This window comes from Camelus bactrianus, chromosome 16 (genome assembly GCF_048773025.1).
Source record: "Camelus bactrianus isolate YW-2024 breed Bactrian camel chromosome 16, ASM4877302v1, whole genome shotgun sequence".
NCBI lineage: Eukaryota > Metazoa > Chordata > Mammalia > Artiodactyla > Camelidae > Camelus > Camelus bactrianus.
Window position 1 is genome coordinate 44,423,576 of NC_133554.1, and position 13,874 is coordinate 44,437,449.

Here is a 13,874-nt window from a genome sequence, read left to right on the forward strand (position 1 = left end):
ATATCAGGAATTAACATATGTTTAAAATGGTATCTTTAATCAGTGAGGAAAGGATGGATTATTCAGTAAGTGGTCTTGGGGCAACTTGGTTTTGGGGGAATTTGAGTGAGGAATTAGAGTTTTACTTTTTACTGTCCATCAGAATAAATTCCAAATGTATTTACATCTTTAAAACAAGAGTGTCTTAAAAGCGTAGGTGAACATGTAACGTAGTGGTGGTAAAATGGAGAAAATGGTACAACCACTTTGGAAAACAATTTGGCAGTTTCCTAAAAAGTTAAACATGCACTTACCCTGTGACCCAACCATTCCACTCCCAGGCATTCACCCAAGAGAAATGAAAGCATATAACCACACAAAGGGTTGTACAGGAATCTTGGTTAGTAGATAGATGTCCACGAACAGGTGACTGAATAAATAGTTTATCATATATCCATGCAACGGAATATTACCAACAAAAAAGAGTGAACTATTGATAAATCTCAAAATAATTAGGCTGAGTGAGAGAAGCCAGACCAAGAAGAAAGAGCACATACTTTATGCTTCCATTTATAAAAAATTCTAGAATTGCAAATGAGCCTCTAGTGACTGAAAGCAGATCATTGATTGCCTGGGGACAGAGGTGGGTGATGTGTGGGGGTGGGGAATGGATTACAAAAGGGTGTGGGGAAATGGGAGTGATAGGTATGTTCATCATCTTGGCTGATAATTTCACAGGTGTGTATAGTATAGATACATATATCAAGCCTCATCAAATTGTATCTTTTAAATAGTGCAGTTTATTGTTTGTCAATTACAATCAAAGCTGTAATGCAAAAAAAAGTTTTTTAAAAAAGGATAGGCTATACATGAGGGAGAATTTCCTGATAATGAGGACTATTAAGCTCTAAAATTTGATATATGGCAGGGAGGGGATAGCTCAGTGGTAGAGCGCATGCTTAGCATGCACAAGGTCTTGGGTTCAAGAATATGAAAATGAATATATGTATATTAGTGTGTAACTGAAGAATTATGCTGTACACCAGAAATTGACACAACATTGTAAACTGACTACACCTCAAAAAAAATAGACACAAGGTCCTGCGTTCAATCTTAAATAGATAAATAAGCCTAACTTTCCCCCAAGGTGACATATGGAAAGATTAGTGAAGGGTTTAAAAACTGATCCACTTTAATCTGTAAACTCCCATGGAATGCAGTATTTAATAAATATTGGCTGTTACTAATTCTAAAAGCATAAGTAAATATATAGCAATGGAGAAGAATTTTTTAAGCAGTACTAAAGTTTAGGAAGAAAGGAAAACACTGAGAAATGTGACTGTATAAACAAAATACTCAAAAACATAGTTAAGAAACAATGAACAATTGTCTGGGAAGAATATTTCCAGCTGTATCAATGGGATACTCTGAGTTGCAGGTAACAGTAAGACTCTATAGGAAACCCAGGATGGCTTAAATAATAAGGGAATTTGCATCCCAGTATAACTGAAAATGCAAAGTTAGGGTAAGTTCCTGACAGTGAGATCAGTGACTCATCGATGTCATCAGGGAGCCAGAATTTTCATCTCTCTTCTCTGTCACCATAAGTATCACTGGCATTCTAAGGTTTCCTTCCAGGTTGCAACATGGTTGCTTGTCGTAGTTAAGGCTACATGCCTCCTTGCTCATGTGCAGCTGAAGCTATGGAACGTAAATGCAGCCTGGGATAGAATTCCTTCATGGTCTGATTTAGACAGTATAGGTCCTATCCTCACCCCTGGACCACCACACTGGGGGCCTGCTATGTTCTGGTGGACTTGACCATCAGCACCCCCTGGAGGTAGGGATGGGAAGGATCACTCAACAGAGCCAAGGTTCTGATAGGGAAGGAGGAGGAGATGTTGGGTAGGCAGCTGGCAGTGTCTACTGCTTCAACATGTTTGGGGTTGTCATTTTTCGCATATAAGATGTAATTCAGTTGTTTACAGAAACCTCCAGGAAAACAGCAGTTGTTCCATCAGAGTAAATTACAGGTGTTCAAAGTAAACTTTTAGAAGAAACGCCAGCCCTATTTTATTAACACCAGTTTGTGTTCTTATCAGGGACTCCGGGGACGTTGCGGCTCTCAGAGGGTGAGTTCAGCCTGCAGGCCTTCTCCTGTTCTGGTTCATCTAACTTTGTACCCTGGCCACTCAGTCACTTACGTGGTTGGTGTTTTTCTCTTATGATTCAGATCCCGGAAATTTAACATTCTGGGCACAAACACCAAAGTGATGAACATGGAAGAGTCCAACAACGGCAGCCTCTCTGCAGAGTTCAAGCACTTGGTATGCACGCCCGGACTCCCCGTCTCCCAGGGCCTCTGGCCCGGGGCGTGGCTGGGGAGAGCCTTGCGTGACAGGGGTGCTCTTTGTTTTCCTTACAGACCCTGAGAGAGCAGAGATGTGGTAACGGGGGCCGAGCCAATTGCGATGTAAGTTTTGTTGGGGAGGAAAGCCAAATAGGAGGGTTTTCTTTGAGGGAGAGAGAAAAAGAGCCTTCTTGTCACCTGAAAGTAGAGACACACCCCTCAGAAGTGACACGTGCCTTGGAGTTCTCTGGCTCAGAGCATTTCCTTGATAGTCCTGGGAGTTATCTCATCATTAAGGAGTGGAAAGTCCCTTGCCCACACCCATTTAGTAGAAAAGAAGCCTTCCACCTTGCCTGGGGCTTTCCAAATTCCCCTTCCAACTTCTGCAGGCTGACACAGCCTGGCTCTGCTTTTGGTGACCCACTTTTGTCACTGAGGTGGGATCGGTTTCAACAAATCTGAGTTAAACATTTTACAAAAAGAAAAAAAAACCTCTCGTGCTTTATCCCCCTTATATCTTCTCGACCTCCCAGTTGATTCAGATTATTGGATCCTTAGTGTCAAGAATCAACTTAAAAAAAAAAAAGTAAATGTGACCAAAAAACTAGTTTTAAATCTTTTTTAAAAAATTATATCACCCTGTTGTTTTTCTGATATATATCCCCTGAGCCATTCTTACCCTCTGTCAGGCCTTTAAAAAAAAAACTGAATTTATAATATTTGACAGCAGTTAGAGTGAGGTAGTCTATGCCACGGTGGCAAAATGTATGTGGCATATTTATTTAGGAAAAAACAAGATGCAAAATGATTTGAGTAGTATAATTAGTCTATTTGTTTAAAAAAATACATTCACTGTTTTTTGTGTATTCAAGTGTGCATTACAAAATTCTAGAGGAATATATACAAAACAGGGCTTCAGTATTTGCACTGCTGTTATTACAAGGCTACTCTATACCACCTCTGTAATATTTGCATTTTAAACTGGACACGTATTATTTTTGTAATTTGAAAAAGAGGCTTTTAAAAATGAATTGGAGTTTAATTTCCAAGAATTCATTGGCAATTCTTATTCAGAATAATGTTGCCATATTGCCGGGTGGGAGTATAAATTGTTACAGTCACTTTGGAAAACAATTCGGCATTCTAAAAATGAACATACCCTATAAACCAGCAGTGCCACTCCCAGGATTTAACAAGAGAGAAGTTTTTGCTCATATTTGCACCAGGAGACATGTACAAAATGTCACAGCAGGCTAACTCTAAACCCTCATTACAGCCCAAATAAGCACTAGCGTAGATAACTGATTTGTAATGTAGTCAGACAGTGGAACACAATACAGTGTGAAAATGGATAAATCACAGGTGCACACAACCATGGGGATGTGAAAAGTGAATCACAAGAGACACAGGGTGTGACCCCATATGTGTAAGATGCACAAACACTGCAAACTCAATAACATACCTTTTGTTTAGAGATGTCAACGTGGTAAAACTGTAAAGAAGAGCTAGGGGATGATAAACTCAAAAGACAAATAGCGGTGACTTCTGAGGGAGGAGGCACAGGGATGGATGGGGTTGGGAAGGGCTCCCAGGGAACCTCAGGGGTAGCGGCCTTTCCTTTAAACTGGGTGGTAGGCACACAGCTGTGCATTGTTTTGTCATTCTTTGTGCCTTACCCATTTTATAATCCTATTGGAAAGGTTATTTATATTACATATTGTGCTTATACTAGATAATATATATTTATAACATACACATATATTTTAAATTCATATTTATTATGATAAAATAAATCATGTCATCATCATATGTATTATCATCATAGTGTCAGCATAAAGCCAGTAAGAGATCAGGTGGAGGAACATAGCATTGGGGAGTCCCTGGGCTCCACGTGTGTCCGTGGCCGCCTGGTGGGTTACCCTTCTGGTTGGCGTAGCTGTGATTGTTAGTACTGACTGCCATTCTCTCTGAGGACTCGTGTCCTTCTCATTATTCTAGGCCTCCCTGATTGTGACCGAGGAGCTGCACCTGATCACCTTTGAGACCGAGGTGTATCACCAAGGCCTCAAGATTGACCTCGAGGTGAGTTCTACAGCAGAACTGGGTTGGGCTGCGTGCAGGGGTGATTCAGGACAAAACTTCTAGTTGGGGCTTTTACTCCAGAAGGTGGAATAATGACTCTTTGCTAAGCATTGTGTTACTTTTGCTAATTTTTTCTCCAAAATATCCTTAGTATCCCTTTTGAGAGTAAAATCATGCTTGAGTGCTTAGAAGATACATGTCTATTCAGCTTTCAGCAAACTTGATATAAAAATTTATATTTAGAAATTGATTATAGTTGACTTTGTGGGGGTGGGGTGGGTATCACTCAGTGGTAGAGTACATGCTGAGTTTGCACAAGGTCCTGGGTTCAATCCCTGGTACCTCCATCCAAAAAAAAAAAGAAAGAACTCAGGACTTTAGAAAGTTTGGGCAAAATAGTCTTTCAACAGCCTGTGTTTGTAGTATACAGGCAATCATGGCATTTACATGCTCATAGCAAGAATCCTAGTCTTTGATTCCTGGGACCTCTCTGTCTAATGAACGGATACAGCTCCGATTCATGGCGAGTGCCTCCCAGGTTTTATGAACGGGGAGTCCGTGGGCTATGAGTCACAGTCCGGGGGGCTGTGAGCAAGTCAGCTTTACAGGTTCCTGGTTCTGTTCAGACAGCACCCGAGTCATGTGGCCCAAGTTTGGCATTGTTTCCGCTTTGGGTGTTGAGCTGACTCAGTCCCACTCCTCCCTGAGAGTTGGCAGCAGGTGTGGTTTACAGCCTGTCCTTTTATTCCAAACCCTGCGAGAAATGGGTGAAGAGATTTTTGAAGCCACGAGGGCCCTCTGCCTCCCCCGCTCACTCCCTGCTTACTCCGCAGACCCACTCCCTGCCAGTTGTGGTGATCTCCAACATCTGTCAGATGCCCAACGCCTGGGCGTCCATCCTGTGGTATAACATGCTGACCAACAACCCCAAGGTGAGTCCCCAAGGAGCCCCGCATCCCCCTGAGTCTTCTTGGCTCCCAGAGGTTGTCACAGTACTAAGCGTAGCTCATTCCAGCACCGCCCTCATATCTAAATGCAAACGTGTCATTTCCACTAGAACGTGAACTTTTTCACCAAGCCCCCGATTGGAACGTGGGATCAAGTGGCTGAGGTGCTGAGCTGGCAGTTCTCCTCCACCACCAAGCGAGGGCTGAGCATCGAGCAGTTGACGACTCTGGCGGAGAAGCTCTTAGGTCAGCACTTCACCTCTTACCCTCCCGCCCTCCTCAGAAAAGGAATCTGGCCTATGGGGCTGTTCCTGAAGGGGAGTTTACTGGGCACATTGCTGTGCTCCAGGATGTCGGGGGGTCAGGGTGCAGAGGAGGTCTCTGTGACGGTGAGCATTTTTATGAGGTGGAGGGCAGACTGCTTTTCTCTTGGTGGCTGTCTCCCTCATCCTTCTAGAATACTGCTTTGTCCGGCCTTAGGAAGATATGTTAAATGCTTGTCAGAAGGCAGAGCTAAAGGCTTGGCATCCCTTTCTGTTTCTTCAAGAAACTGTAGCCTTGTTTTTAATTTTTCCCCCTGGAAAAAAATCTTGGTAGAATATTTCATATGCTACCCCTGCTTTGTCCTATGCTGACACCAAATGTGACCCTGTAATGCCAGCTGTCAGCTTATTGATACGTGCTGCTCGTCCCTGGACCATCACACAAGGGCAGGGAGGGCAGCGGGCACCTGATACATTATCCACCACCTCTGCTGGGTTCAACAACAACTGGGGGGGGCATCAAATGATGGGGTTGGGAGGGCGTGCACACACACATATGCACACAACAGTGGCAACATTGAAATACATGAAAACTAATGTTTTCATGGCCCATCTTGGGACAAATGTGTACAAGTGTGTTCTGTTTTAAGAAATAAGCTCTTGATTCAAAGCTAAAAATTATACTACTTTATTTTTTTTTTTTCCCTTCAGGACCTGGTGTGAACTATTCAGGGTGTCAGATCACATGGGCTAAATTTTGCAAAGTAAGTGAACTCTGTGTGGCTGCCTCTTGGGAGAGGGAGGGGCAGAGGGTCTCACCTGCAAGGTTGTCAGGGAGGGCGCTGGGCCTGAAGGCCCTGGACTCTTGGTCCAGTGGCCAGTAGGACCTGCCTGAGGGTTGAGTGGACCAGAGGATTTGGGTGGCACCTCATCCCTAGAACGGAAAAGCCTAGGGTGGTGGTAGACGTGTCTTTCCCCTTATTCCTTTCTCCAGGAAAATATGGCTGGCAAGGGCTTCTCCTTCTGGGTCTGGCTGGACAATATCATTGACCTTGTGAAAAAGTACATCCTGGCCCTTTGGAACGAAGGGTAGGTAGAAACTCTCATGTCTGGCTGAGTACACAGGTGTGACAAGTCACCCGCTCTCCCAGCAGGCTGATGGCAGGGGAACCTCAGCTCAAACCTTGTTGCTTCTCTTTGGCTCCAGGTACATAATGGGCTTTATCAGTAAGGAGAGGGAGCGGGCCATCTTGAGCACCAAGCCCCCAGGCACCTTCCTGCTGAGATTCAGTGAAAGCAGCAAAGAAGGAGGAGTCACCTTCACTTGGGTGGAGAAGGACATCAGTGGTAAGCTCTTGCCCACCCCACCTGGTGGCAATTGTGGCTGCCCTGGCTGCTGCTAGTTTCAGGCACCTACTGCCCCCGCGTGGGCAGAGATGGCGTCACACCCCCCTGCCTCAGACTCATTTGGATGACTAAATTCTTCCAGCTGGAGGATTGGTTTGCCAGTTTTGTTTTGCTTGCTCCAGGGGCTAATTTGCCTACAAATTTGCAATGAAAATTTCATTCTTCATCTCTTTTTTTTTTACCTACACTGTTAATATTTTATGTCAGTAATTATTCAAGTGTGTTACCTGTGGCCCAACTGGGTAGCCTCTCCTGAAGCCAGCTGAACATTTCCACATTGCAGGAGATTCAGAGTCTCGAGTGCCAGGTTGGCATGAGGGAAAGTAGATCAGGTGTTTTTCTCTGAGATCACCCAGTCTTCCCTTCCCATATCCCATATCCCATGACAGGTAAGACCCAGATCCAGTCAGTGGAACCATATACCAAGCAGCAGCTGAACAACATGTCGTTTGCTGAAATCATCATGGGCTATAAGATCATGGATGCTACCAATATCCTCGTGTCTCCGCTGGTCTATCTCTATCCTGACATTCCAAAGGAGGAGGCGTTCGGGAAGTACTGTCGGCCAGAGAGCCAGGAGCATCCCGAAGCTGACCCAGGTAGTTGTTGATTTTCCATGACAGGTGTTTAATTCTGAGGGAAACTGGGAAATTGTAGAATCCTCAGAGGACAAATAGGTAAAAGCCTGAAGAACCTGGTGACCTTTATTCCTCTTTCTAGGAAAGAACTTGGTAGCGAGTGCTTTGGGGGCTGGCTGATGGGGCTAGAGAGAGGAGAGGAACCAGTCACCACTCTCTGCTGCACAGGGAGCACCAGTCTGAAGGGGGAAATGGCACACACACTCCGAGACATACCTAAAACTCGGCAGAGAGAAAGTGAGGACAGAGCTCTTTAGTAACAGGATGCCCAGCCAGCACAGCGCTTCTTACATAACAGATGCTGGAAGGTTTGCGACTCAGACTTGAGTCTGGCGTGTTTCCTTTTCCCCATCACTGAGCAGTGTGAGCAGGCGTCAAGTGGGATGAAGAAAGGCTTTGTGGAGGAAATGAGTGTTAGCAGCGCTGGAACGTGGTTTAAGAGCAGAGTCTCAGGAAAGCAGTGATTGCAGGGGAAGACGGGAACTGGTGGGAGGAGGGTGGAATTGGTATTTAGAATGTGCCGCTATTGAAAATAAGATTTTTTTTAATGTGCAAGAGCACGTGCATTTATGTAGGTTATACATAAACTTTTCCACACTAAACCCGTGATCTCTGGTGCCATCGCCAGGGTGGAGGACAGAGCCCCCTGGTCTGTTCCCATCAGTGTCTGAGGCTCGGACTCTGTGGGTTCTTATCTGGATCCTGGAAAGGATACTGATTTGCCATTCTTAGTTTTTACTTACGTTTTCTTAATCATAGAGTCAGCAGTGGTTTAAAGTGATCCTTTGAGGTTGGCTTCCCTGCCCCAGTTGCTTTTGAAAAAACCGTTTTTGTACAAAGAGCTCACACACACAAACCCACCAGCTGCCCTCCCACTTTTTCATAGGAATTCCCTGTGAGGAACTTCTTAGGGTGAAAAGAATGAGACTTGGAAGAGGGAATCCGGAGCTAGTTGACAACTGGCTTTCCTTTTGCCTTTGCTCAGGGCTGTCTTGGTCACGCTCTAGGAGCACGTAACTCTCACTTCCTGCCTGCTACTTATCTCTCTTTCCATGTTGTGCTTCAGTTGGGAGATCTGTTTATCAGCCCCCATCACACTGCCCTGTTCCTTCTGTGGAGGACATTTAGGTCCTCTGACTAATTTTTGCTTCTAAGATCCAAGTCCCCAGCCTCTCCTGTGCGGCCAGGAGGCAAGGCCCTTTCCTGCCGGGAGACTCCAGTGCTTCCTCAGGGGCAAGACGCCAGTCACCAGAAAGGAACTAATTACTTAAGTGCTTTGCCTGCCTCCTGGGGAGGCGAGTGTGCACTGAGGACCTGAGTGTGCCCCTGGCGATGGGGTCCGGGGTGTGTGGAGTCCTCAGGAGTTGTAAGCGTCTGACCGCTTCCTCTCTGTTTCCATCATGAAGGTATTACTGTCTCTCAGAGATAAACTAAACTATCTTTCCAGGACTCTTCCCTCCTCCTTACTTAGAAGCTCACCCGGTATTTCCTTATGGCCTAAGGGAGAGATTCCTCCATAGAAATGACAAATCCCTTATCTTACAAATTAGGTAAAGTACATTTACAACCTTCTACAGAGCCATAAATCAGCTTTTTGTCTTAGTTCTCCTTTGCTTCTACTGTTGCGATAGCTGAAGCTATTTTTCCCAGCAACGTTGATCACCTTGGGAATTAAGTCCTTTTCTGTCTGGGGTGTCAGCTCCCCTCAGGCATTGGGCCAGAATGTATTTATAAGACACCAGAATCCTGCCTTGGTAGCTTCTTTGGATTCTGTACTAAGTTACTCTATTTCTTGGCTAAAAGTAAGCTCAGATGGCAGTCTAAGGGCCCTGGTGCAATGACCTTTCTCCAAAAGCCCCAAGCTTAGTATGTGTATGTGTGTGTGTGTGTGTGTGTGTATACTTTTTAAAATTGAAATATAGTTATTTACAATGTTGTGTCAATTTCTGGTGTACAGCACAAGGCTTCAGTCATAGCCCCAAGCTTTGTAACTGCTCCTCCTGGCCCACCCAACCCCACCCGTGCCTCTTAAGTGATTTGTTTACCTGAACCCCCCAAATTCCATGCCAGTGTCTCCAGGGCCTTTTGACCTCTTGATATAAGCATTTGGCACTTAAAATCCATTTATTTCCACCTCCACATTTCTAACTAGAGAACAAGAACTATAAATGACAGAGATGGGTCCCTCCCTTTTTGGCCTCCTTCTTATTTTATACAAAGAGAGAAAGCGCCTTGCCTGGATCTCTTAGCTATTGAAGATGTAACGAGGCCCAGGCCTCCTGTCTCCCAGACCACCGCTGATTTACGGCACCACAAGACATCTCCCTGTATAGAGAGGCTCTTCCATGTGATAGCGCTGTCCAACGGGGGAGCACTAATACCCTCAGCTCAAAGTGTAATACAGGCAGAGAAGTGCTGATAGGAACGGAAGTTGTAACCCTCAAGTTTGGAACTGCAATAGCCATTTCCATGTTCTCTTAAAGACTCGGTGACTTGGGTACCTGAGCAAGACGCCGGGCCCAGACTGCGTGGACCCGGTCCTGCACACAGAGAAGTTACCTAAGAGATACCACCAGGCCGGAATACAATCCTCAGTCCATTTACAGGCAGTTAAACTCTTTACATGATCTAAGGGAAGAATGAACACCAGGCTGGCGCCCGTCTAGGCTTGGGGGGCGGGGGTGCGGGCAAAGGTCTGCTGAAGAAATTCAGGAAAGCTTTAGGGAAAGGACTGAACTTCAAGCTGCAAGTGCTAGAACATCGAAGAGTACACAGTGAAGGAGGGCCGCCTGGGAGGGGGGGGTGGTGGTGGAGGCTCCAGACAGTTCTGGTCAAGGATGGAGTGAGTTTCGAGTCAGCCCTGGGGAGGCAGCCGGCTTCCTCCTGCCTGGTACCCAGAGTGGGGCCCCCATCAGTAAGCCCGAGTTTTCTTCTTCCCAGGTGCTGCCCCGTATCTGAAGACCAAGTTTATCTGTGTGACACCGTAAGTGGCTTCCCTTCCCAATTCCGCCTTCATTTCTAATGTCCTCAGTTATCCCTGGGAACAGAACACTGGGTGAGAGTTCTCTTATGAAGGGTTGGAACCCTCTGAGCTATGTTCAGTACTCAAAGTGGCCTCGTGTGTTTAAAAAGCTTGAGCTTTTATTTTTCTGTTGGAGACCAGAGTTTGATGGCTTGTGTGTGTGTGTTTTGTTCTTCTTTTTTTTTTTTTCTCCATTGTGTCTTGTCAACCCGGCCCTCTCCCCTCCTGCTGCTCCCCATTTCCTACAGAACGACCTGCAGCAATACCATTGACCTGCCGATGTCCCCCCGCACTTTAGATTCATTGATGCAGTTTGGAAATAATGGTGAAGGTGCTGAGCCCTCAGCAGGAGGGCAGTTTGGTGAGTATCCATCCAGCTGCTGGACCTTGTCCCTGTGAGGGAAGTCAGCCCCCCGGGTGTGATGCTCCCGCGTTGGTAGAAGGAGCTCTCAAGCAGCCTTTCCCATAGAAATGGCAGGCTTGCCCCGTGCAAGTGTACATTTTTTCTAGTAGCCACACTGAAAACAGTGATGAAAACAGGTGAGGTTAATTTTAAGAATGTATTTTCTTCAGCCCAATAAATTCAAAAGAGTAGCATTTTTACATGTTAGGAAAAAATAAATGAGGTAATAAATGAGGTTCTTTCTGGGTGCTGTCTTTGAAATCTGCTGGCTGTTTTAAGGCGACAGCCCATCTCGGTTTGGGGTGGGGGGTGGCTACCTCTCAGTGGCTCCAGGCGGCTGCACTCAGCAGGACATCCTTACAGCTTCTTTAAACATGACGAGCTGGGAATGAGTTAAGGTAGGAAGGAGGCTGAGCCCTTCCAGAGAGCAAGACCCTGTAGAGAGAAGAGTGAATCTGGGTGATCTGACCCTGTCTTGGCCCCAAGGGGCAGGAGATGGGATGGCAGGGGTGGCCTGAGCCTCCATCCCCCAAAGGCCAGGGGTGCATGCCCGGCCAGCTGGAGGGCTCAGGCGACTGAACTTGCCCTCCCTGTATGTCCTCCCAGAGTCCCTCACATTCGACATGGAGCTGACCTCGGAGTGCGCTACCTCCCCGATGTGAGGAGCCGAGGACTGAAGCCGCAGAGAGAGATGACGAGGCACCTACCTGTGTTCCACCGCCCCTTAAACAGCCCAGCCCCAGATCAGCTCAACTCCCAACTTTGTGGTTCCAGATTTTCTTTCTTTTCGTCTCCTACTTCGGCTATCTTTGAGCAATCTGGGCACCTTTTAAAATAGAGAAATGAGTGAATGTGGGGACACACTTTTATCTAAATGCAAATAAGAATGCGCTGTCTGAGATTGTGATCAGGGGGTGTGGAAGGGTTGGTGAGAGGGAGAAAGAGGAAACGTCTTGTCTGGTTTTGCCCCCCCCTGCCTTCCTTTCTCAGCAGCTTGTTCTTGTCAGAAAAGTGCCTCCTGGTGCCAGCGGCATCCCTCTGCCTATTTCTGTAAGCTAATGCCACGGGCCGCCTCTAGCTACATACTCCTGGCATTGCACTTTTAACCTTGCTAATGTCCAAATAGAAGATAGGACTTTCAAAGCCCCTAGGTTTCTTTTTAAAGTTAAAAACAATTTTTTAAGGGCAAAAAACACTGTATTGGCATAGCCTTTTCTGTATTTAATAAAACTCAGTTAATAGCCTCTGTGGTGCTTTAGGCATTCAGCTTTCTTCAGGCTGACAATTTATATAAATCCTGACTTGAGCTTCAGATCCAACCCTTAAAACACACCTGAAGATGTGGCTTGGCCTTTGGTTTTGAAATAGGAAGTCTGAAAGAGACCCTAAACATTCTAGATTTTTTTTTATATAAACCAAGTTTTTATTTTCCGCTTTGATGTGTTAGCCTATCAGTAGGTGAGTCTGGGCAGAGGAGCGCCTTACAGCCCATCCTCCCCGTCTCCCTGGACTTCGCTCCTGTTTCTGAGCCTGGGTGGTTTCTGTGGGTGCCTTATAAGGGATGGGGGGAGGTGATTCTTCCTTTCCCCAAGTCCACCTGAGCCCCCCTGGTGGCATGGCTCCTTCCAGTGTCTAAAGGTCCCTTGTCCTATTTGCTTTAGGAATCCTGGTCTCGGGACCTCCTGGAATACGAGGAAGAAAGTTACAGGTTGAACATGAATTAGACTCTGGGGCCCTAGTCAAGGGTCTGGTTGAGCTCAGGGAATATGGTTCTTATCCCAGTTTCTTGGTGATTTCCTGCGGCACCTGTAATCACTTCACTTGGTTAACCCAGGGGCAAAGGCTTAATGATAAGCTCCAGGTCTGTCCCTTGGGTGAGGGAGTGTACACCCCAGCCTCCCCCCAGCGCTGGTGACTGTCCCCTCCCCACGGGGCCCCGCAATGAGGCAGAACAACTCACATTTACTGTGCATCGCAGAACCACTTGGTACGCTGCAAGGTGGTTTCTGATATGGGGCCTCCTCAGACCCAGAGGCATGGCTGGATGGGGTGGTCCAAAACCACCTTGTCCCAGTTGACCAGAGAGCTTCTAAGGAATGCTATTCATTATACCTAAATTCGCCAGTTTTTGAAGGGACGACACCTTCTCTCCAAGACAAACGGGTTGATAGGTAGTACAGAGCAATCTCCCTCCAGCAACACTCTCTAAATCATAAGCTTAACTTGAGGGACCTGGGGCGTGAATCTCGGCTTTGCTGGAACAGAAATTGTAAAATCTGTGGCTTTTAGGTAACTTGTGTGTCTGGTTTAAACCCTGATTGTAGCAGAAGCCCTGAGAGGGGCTGAGACTAGTTCCGGCCCCTCCCTCAAAGAACCCAGTCCTCCTTGACCTGCCGGCTCCCCCCCCCCCCCCCCCCGCCTGACCCCTGCCCAGCGCAGCTGAGGGATTCCCATGGGTAGCTAACCTACCCAATTGGTTTGTGAGATTCTGTCCTGATCACTGCATTCAGATTCCAATGTATACTTACTTAATAGTGTAAAAATTTATATTATTGTGGGTTTTTTTTTTTTTTTGTATATTGCTGTATCTACTTTAACTTCCAGAAATAAAAGTTATATAGCAAACCGTCTGATAGTGTGACAGCTCTGTCTCTGGCTGTTCCCTCTTCCCCTGCTTCAGTTCTTAGGGGGCCTCACACACAGGTGGTGCCTGGGTATTGAGAGGAGGTGGTTGCCCCTATTCCCAGGCTGGTGGCCTTAGCCTCTCATGCCCTAGTTGACAC

The 13,874-nt window shown here is 46.3% G+C and overlaps 1 protein-coding gene across 5 annotated transcripts in view; it reads left to right on the plus strand.

Moving 5' to 3' along the window:
• Positions 1 to 13,721, plus strand: part of STAT3 (signal transducer and activator of transcription 3) — a 58,099-nt gene extending 44,378 nt beyond the window's left edge. For 2 of the 5 annotated variants that reach the window (XM_074343386.1, XM_074343384.1), the window contains exons 12-24: positions 2,082 to 2,111; positions 2,213 to 2,306; positions 2,405 to 2,452; positions 4,328 to 4,411; positions 5,245 to 5,343; positions 5,469 to 5,604; positions 6,333 to 6,385; positions 6,616 to 6,710; positions 6,829 to 6,968; positions 7,418 to 7,630; positions 10,607 to 10,649; positions 10,937 to 11,049; positions 11,698 to 13,721. In XM_074343386.1, the coding sequence (XP_074199487.1) occupies positions 2,082 to 2,111; positions 2,213 to 2,306; positions 2,405 to 2,452; positions 4,328 to 4,411; positions 5,245 to 5,343; positions 5,469 to 5,604; positions 6,333 to 6,385; positions 6,616 to 6,710; positions 6,829 to 6,968; positions 7,418 to 7,630; positions 10,607 to 10,649; positions 10,937 to 11,049; positions 11,698 to 11,753 (1,204 nt within the window). In that variant the 3' untranslated portion in view covers positions 11,754 to 13,721. The remainder of the gene's footprint in view (positions 1 to 2,081; positions 2,112 to 2,212; positions 2,307 to 2,404; positions 2,453 to 4,327; positions 4,412 to 5,244; positions 5,344 to 5,468; positions 5,605 to 6,332; positions 6,386 to 6,615; positions 6,711 to 6,828; positions 6,969 to 7,417; positions 7,631 to 10,606; positions 10,650 to 10,936; positions 11,050 to 11,697) is intronic. The other 3 variants (XM_074343389.1, XM_074343388.1, XM_074343387.1) reach the window with 3 other exon arrangements.
• Positions 13,722 to 13,874: the final 153 nt, after the last annotated feature.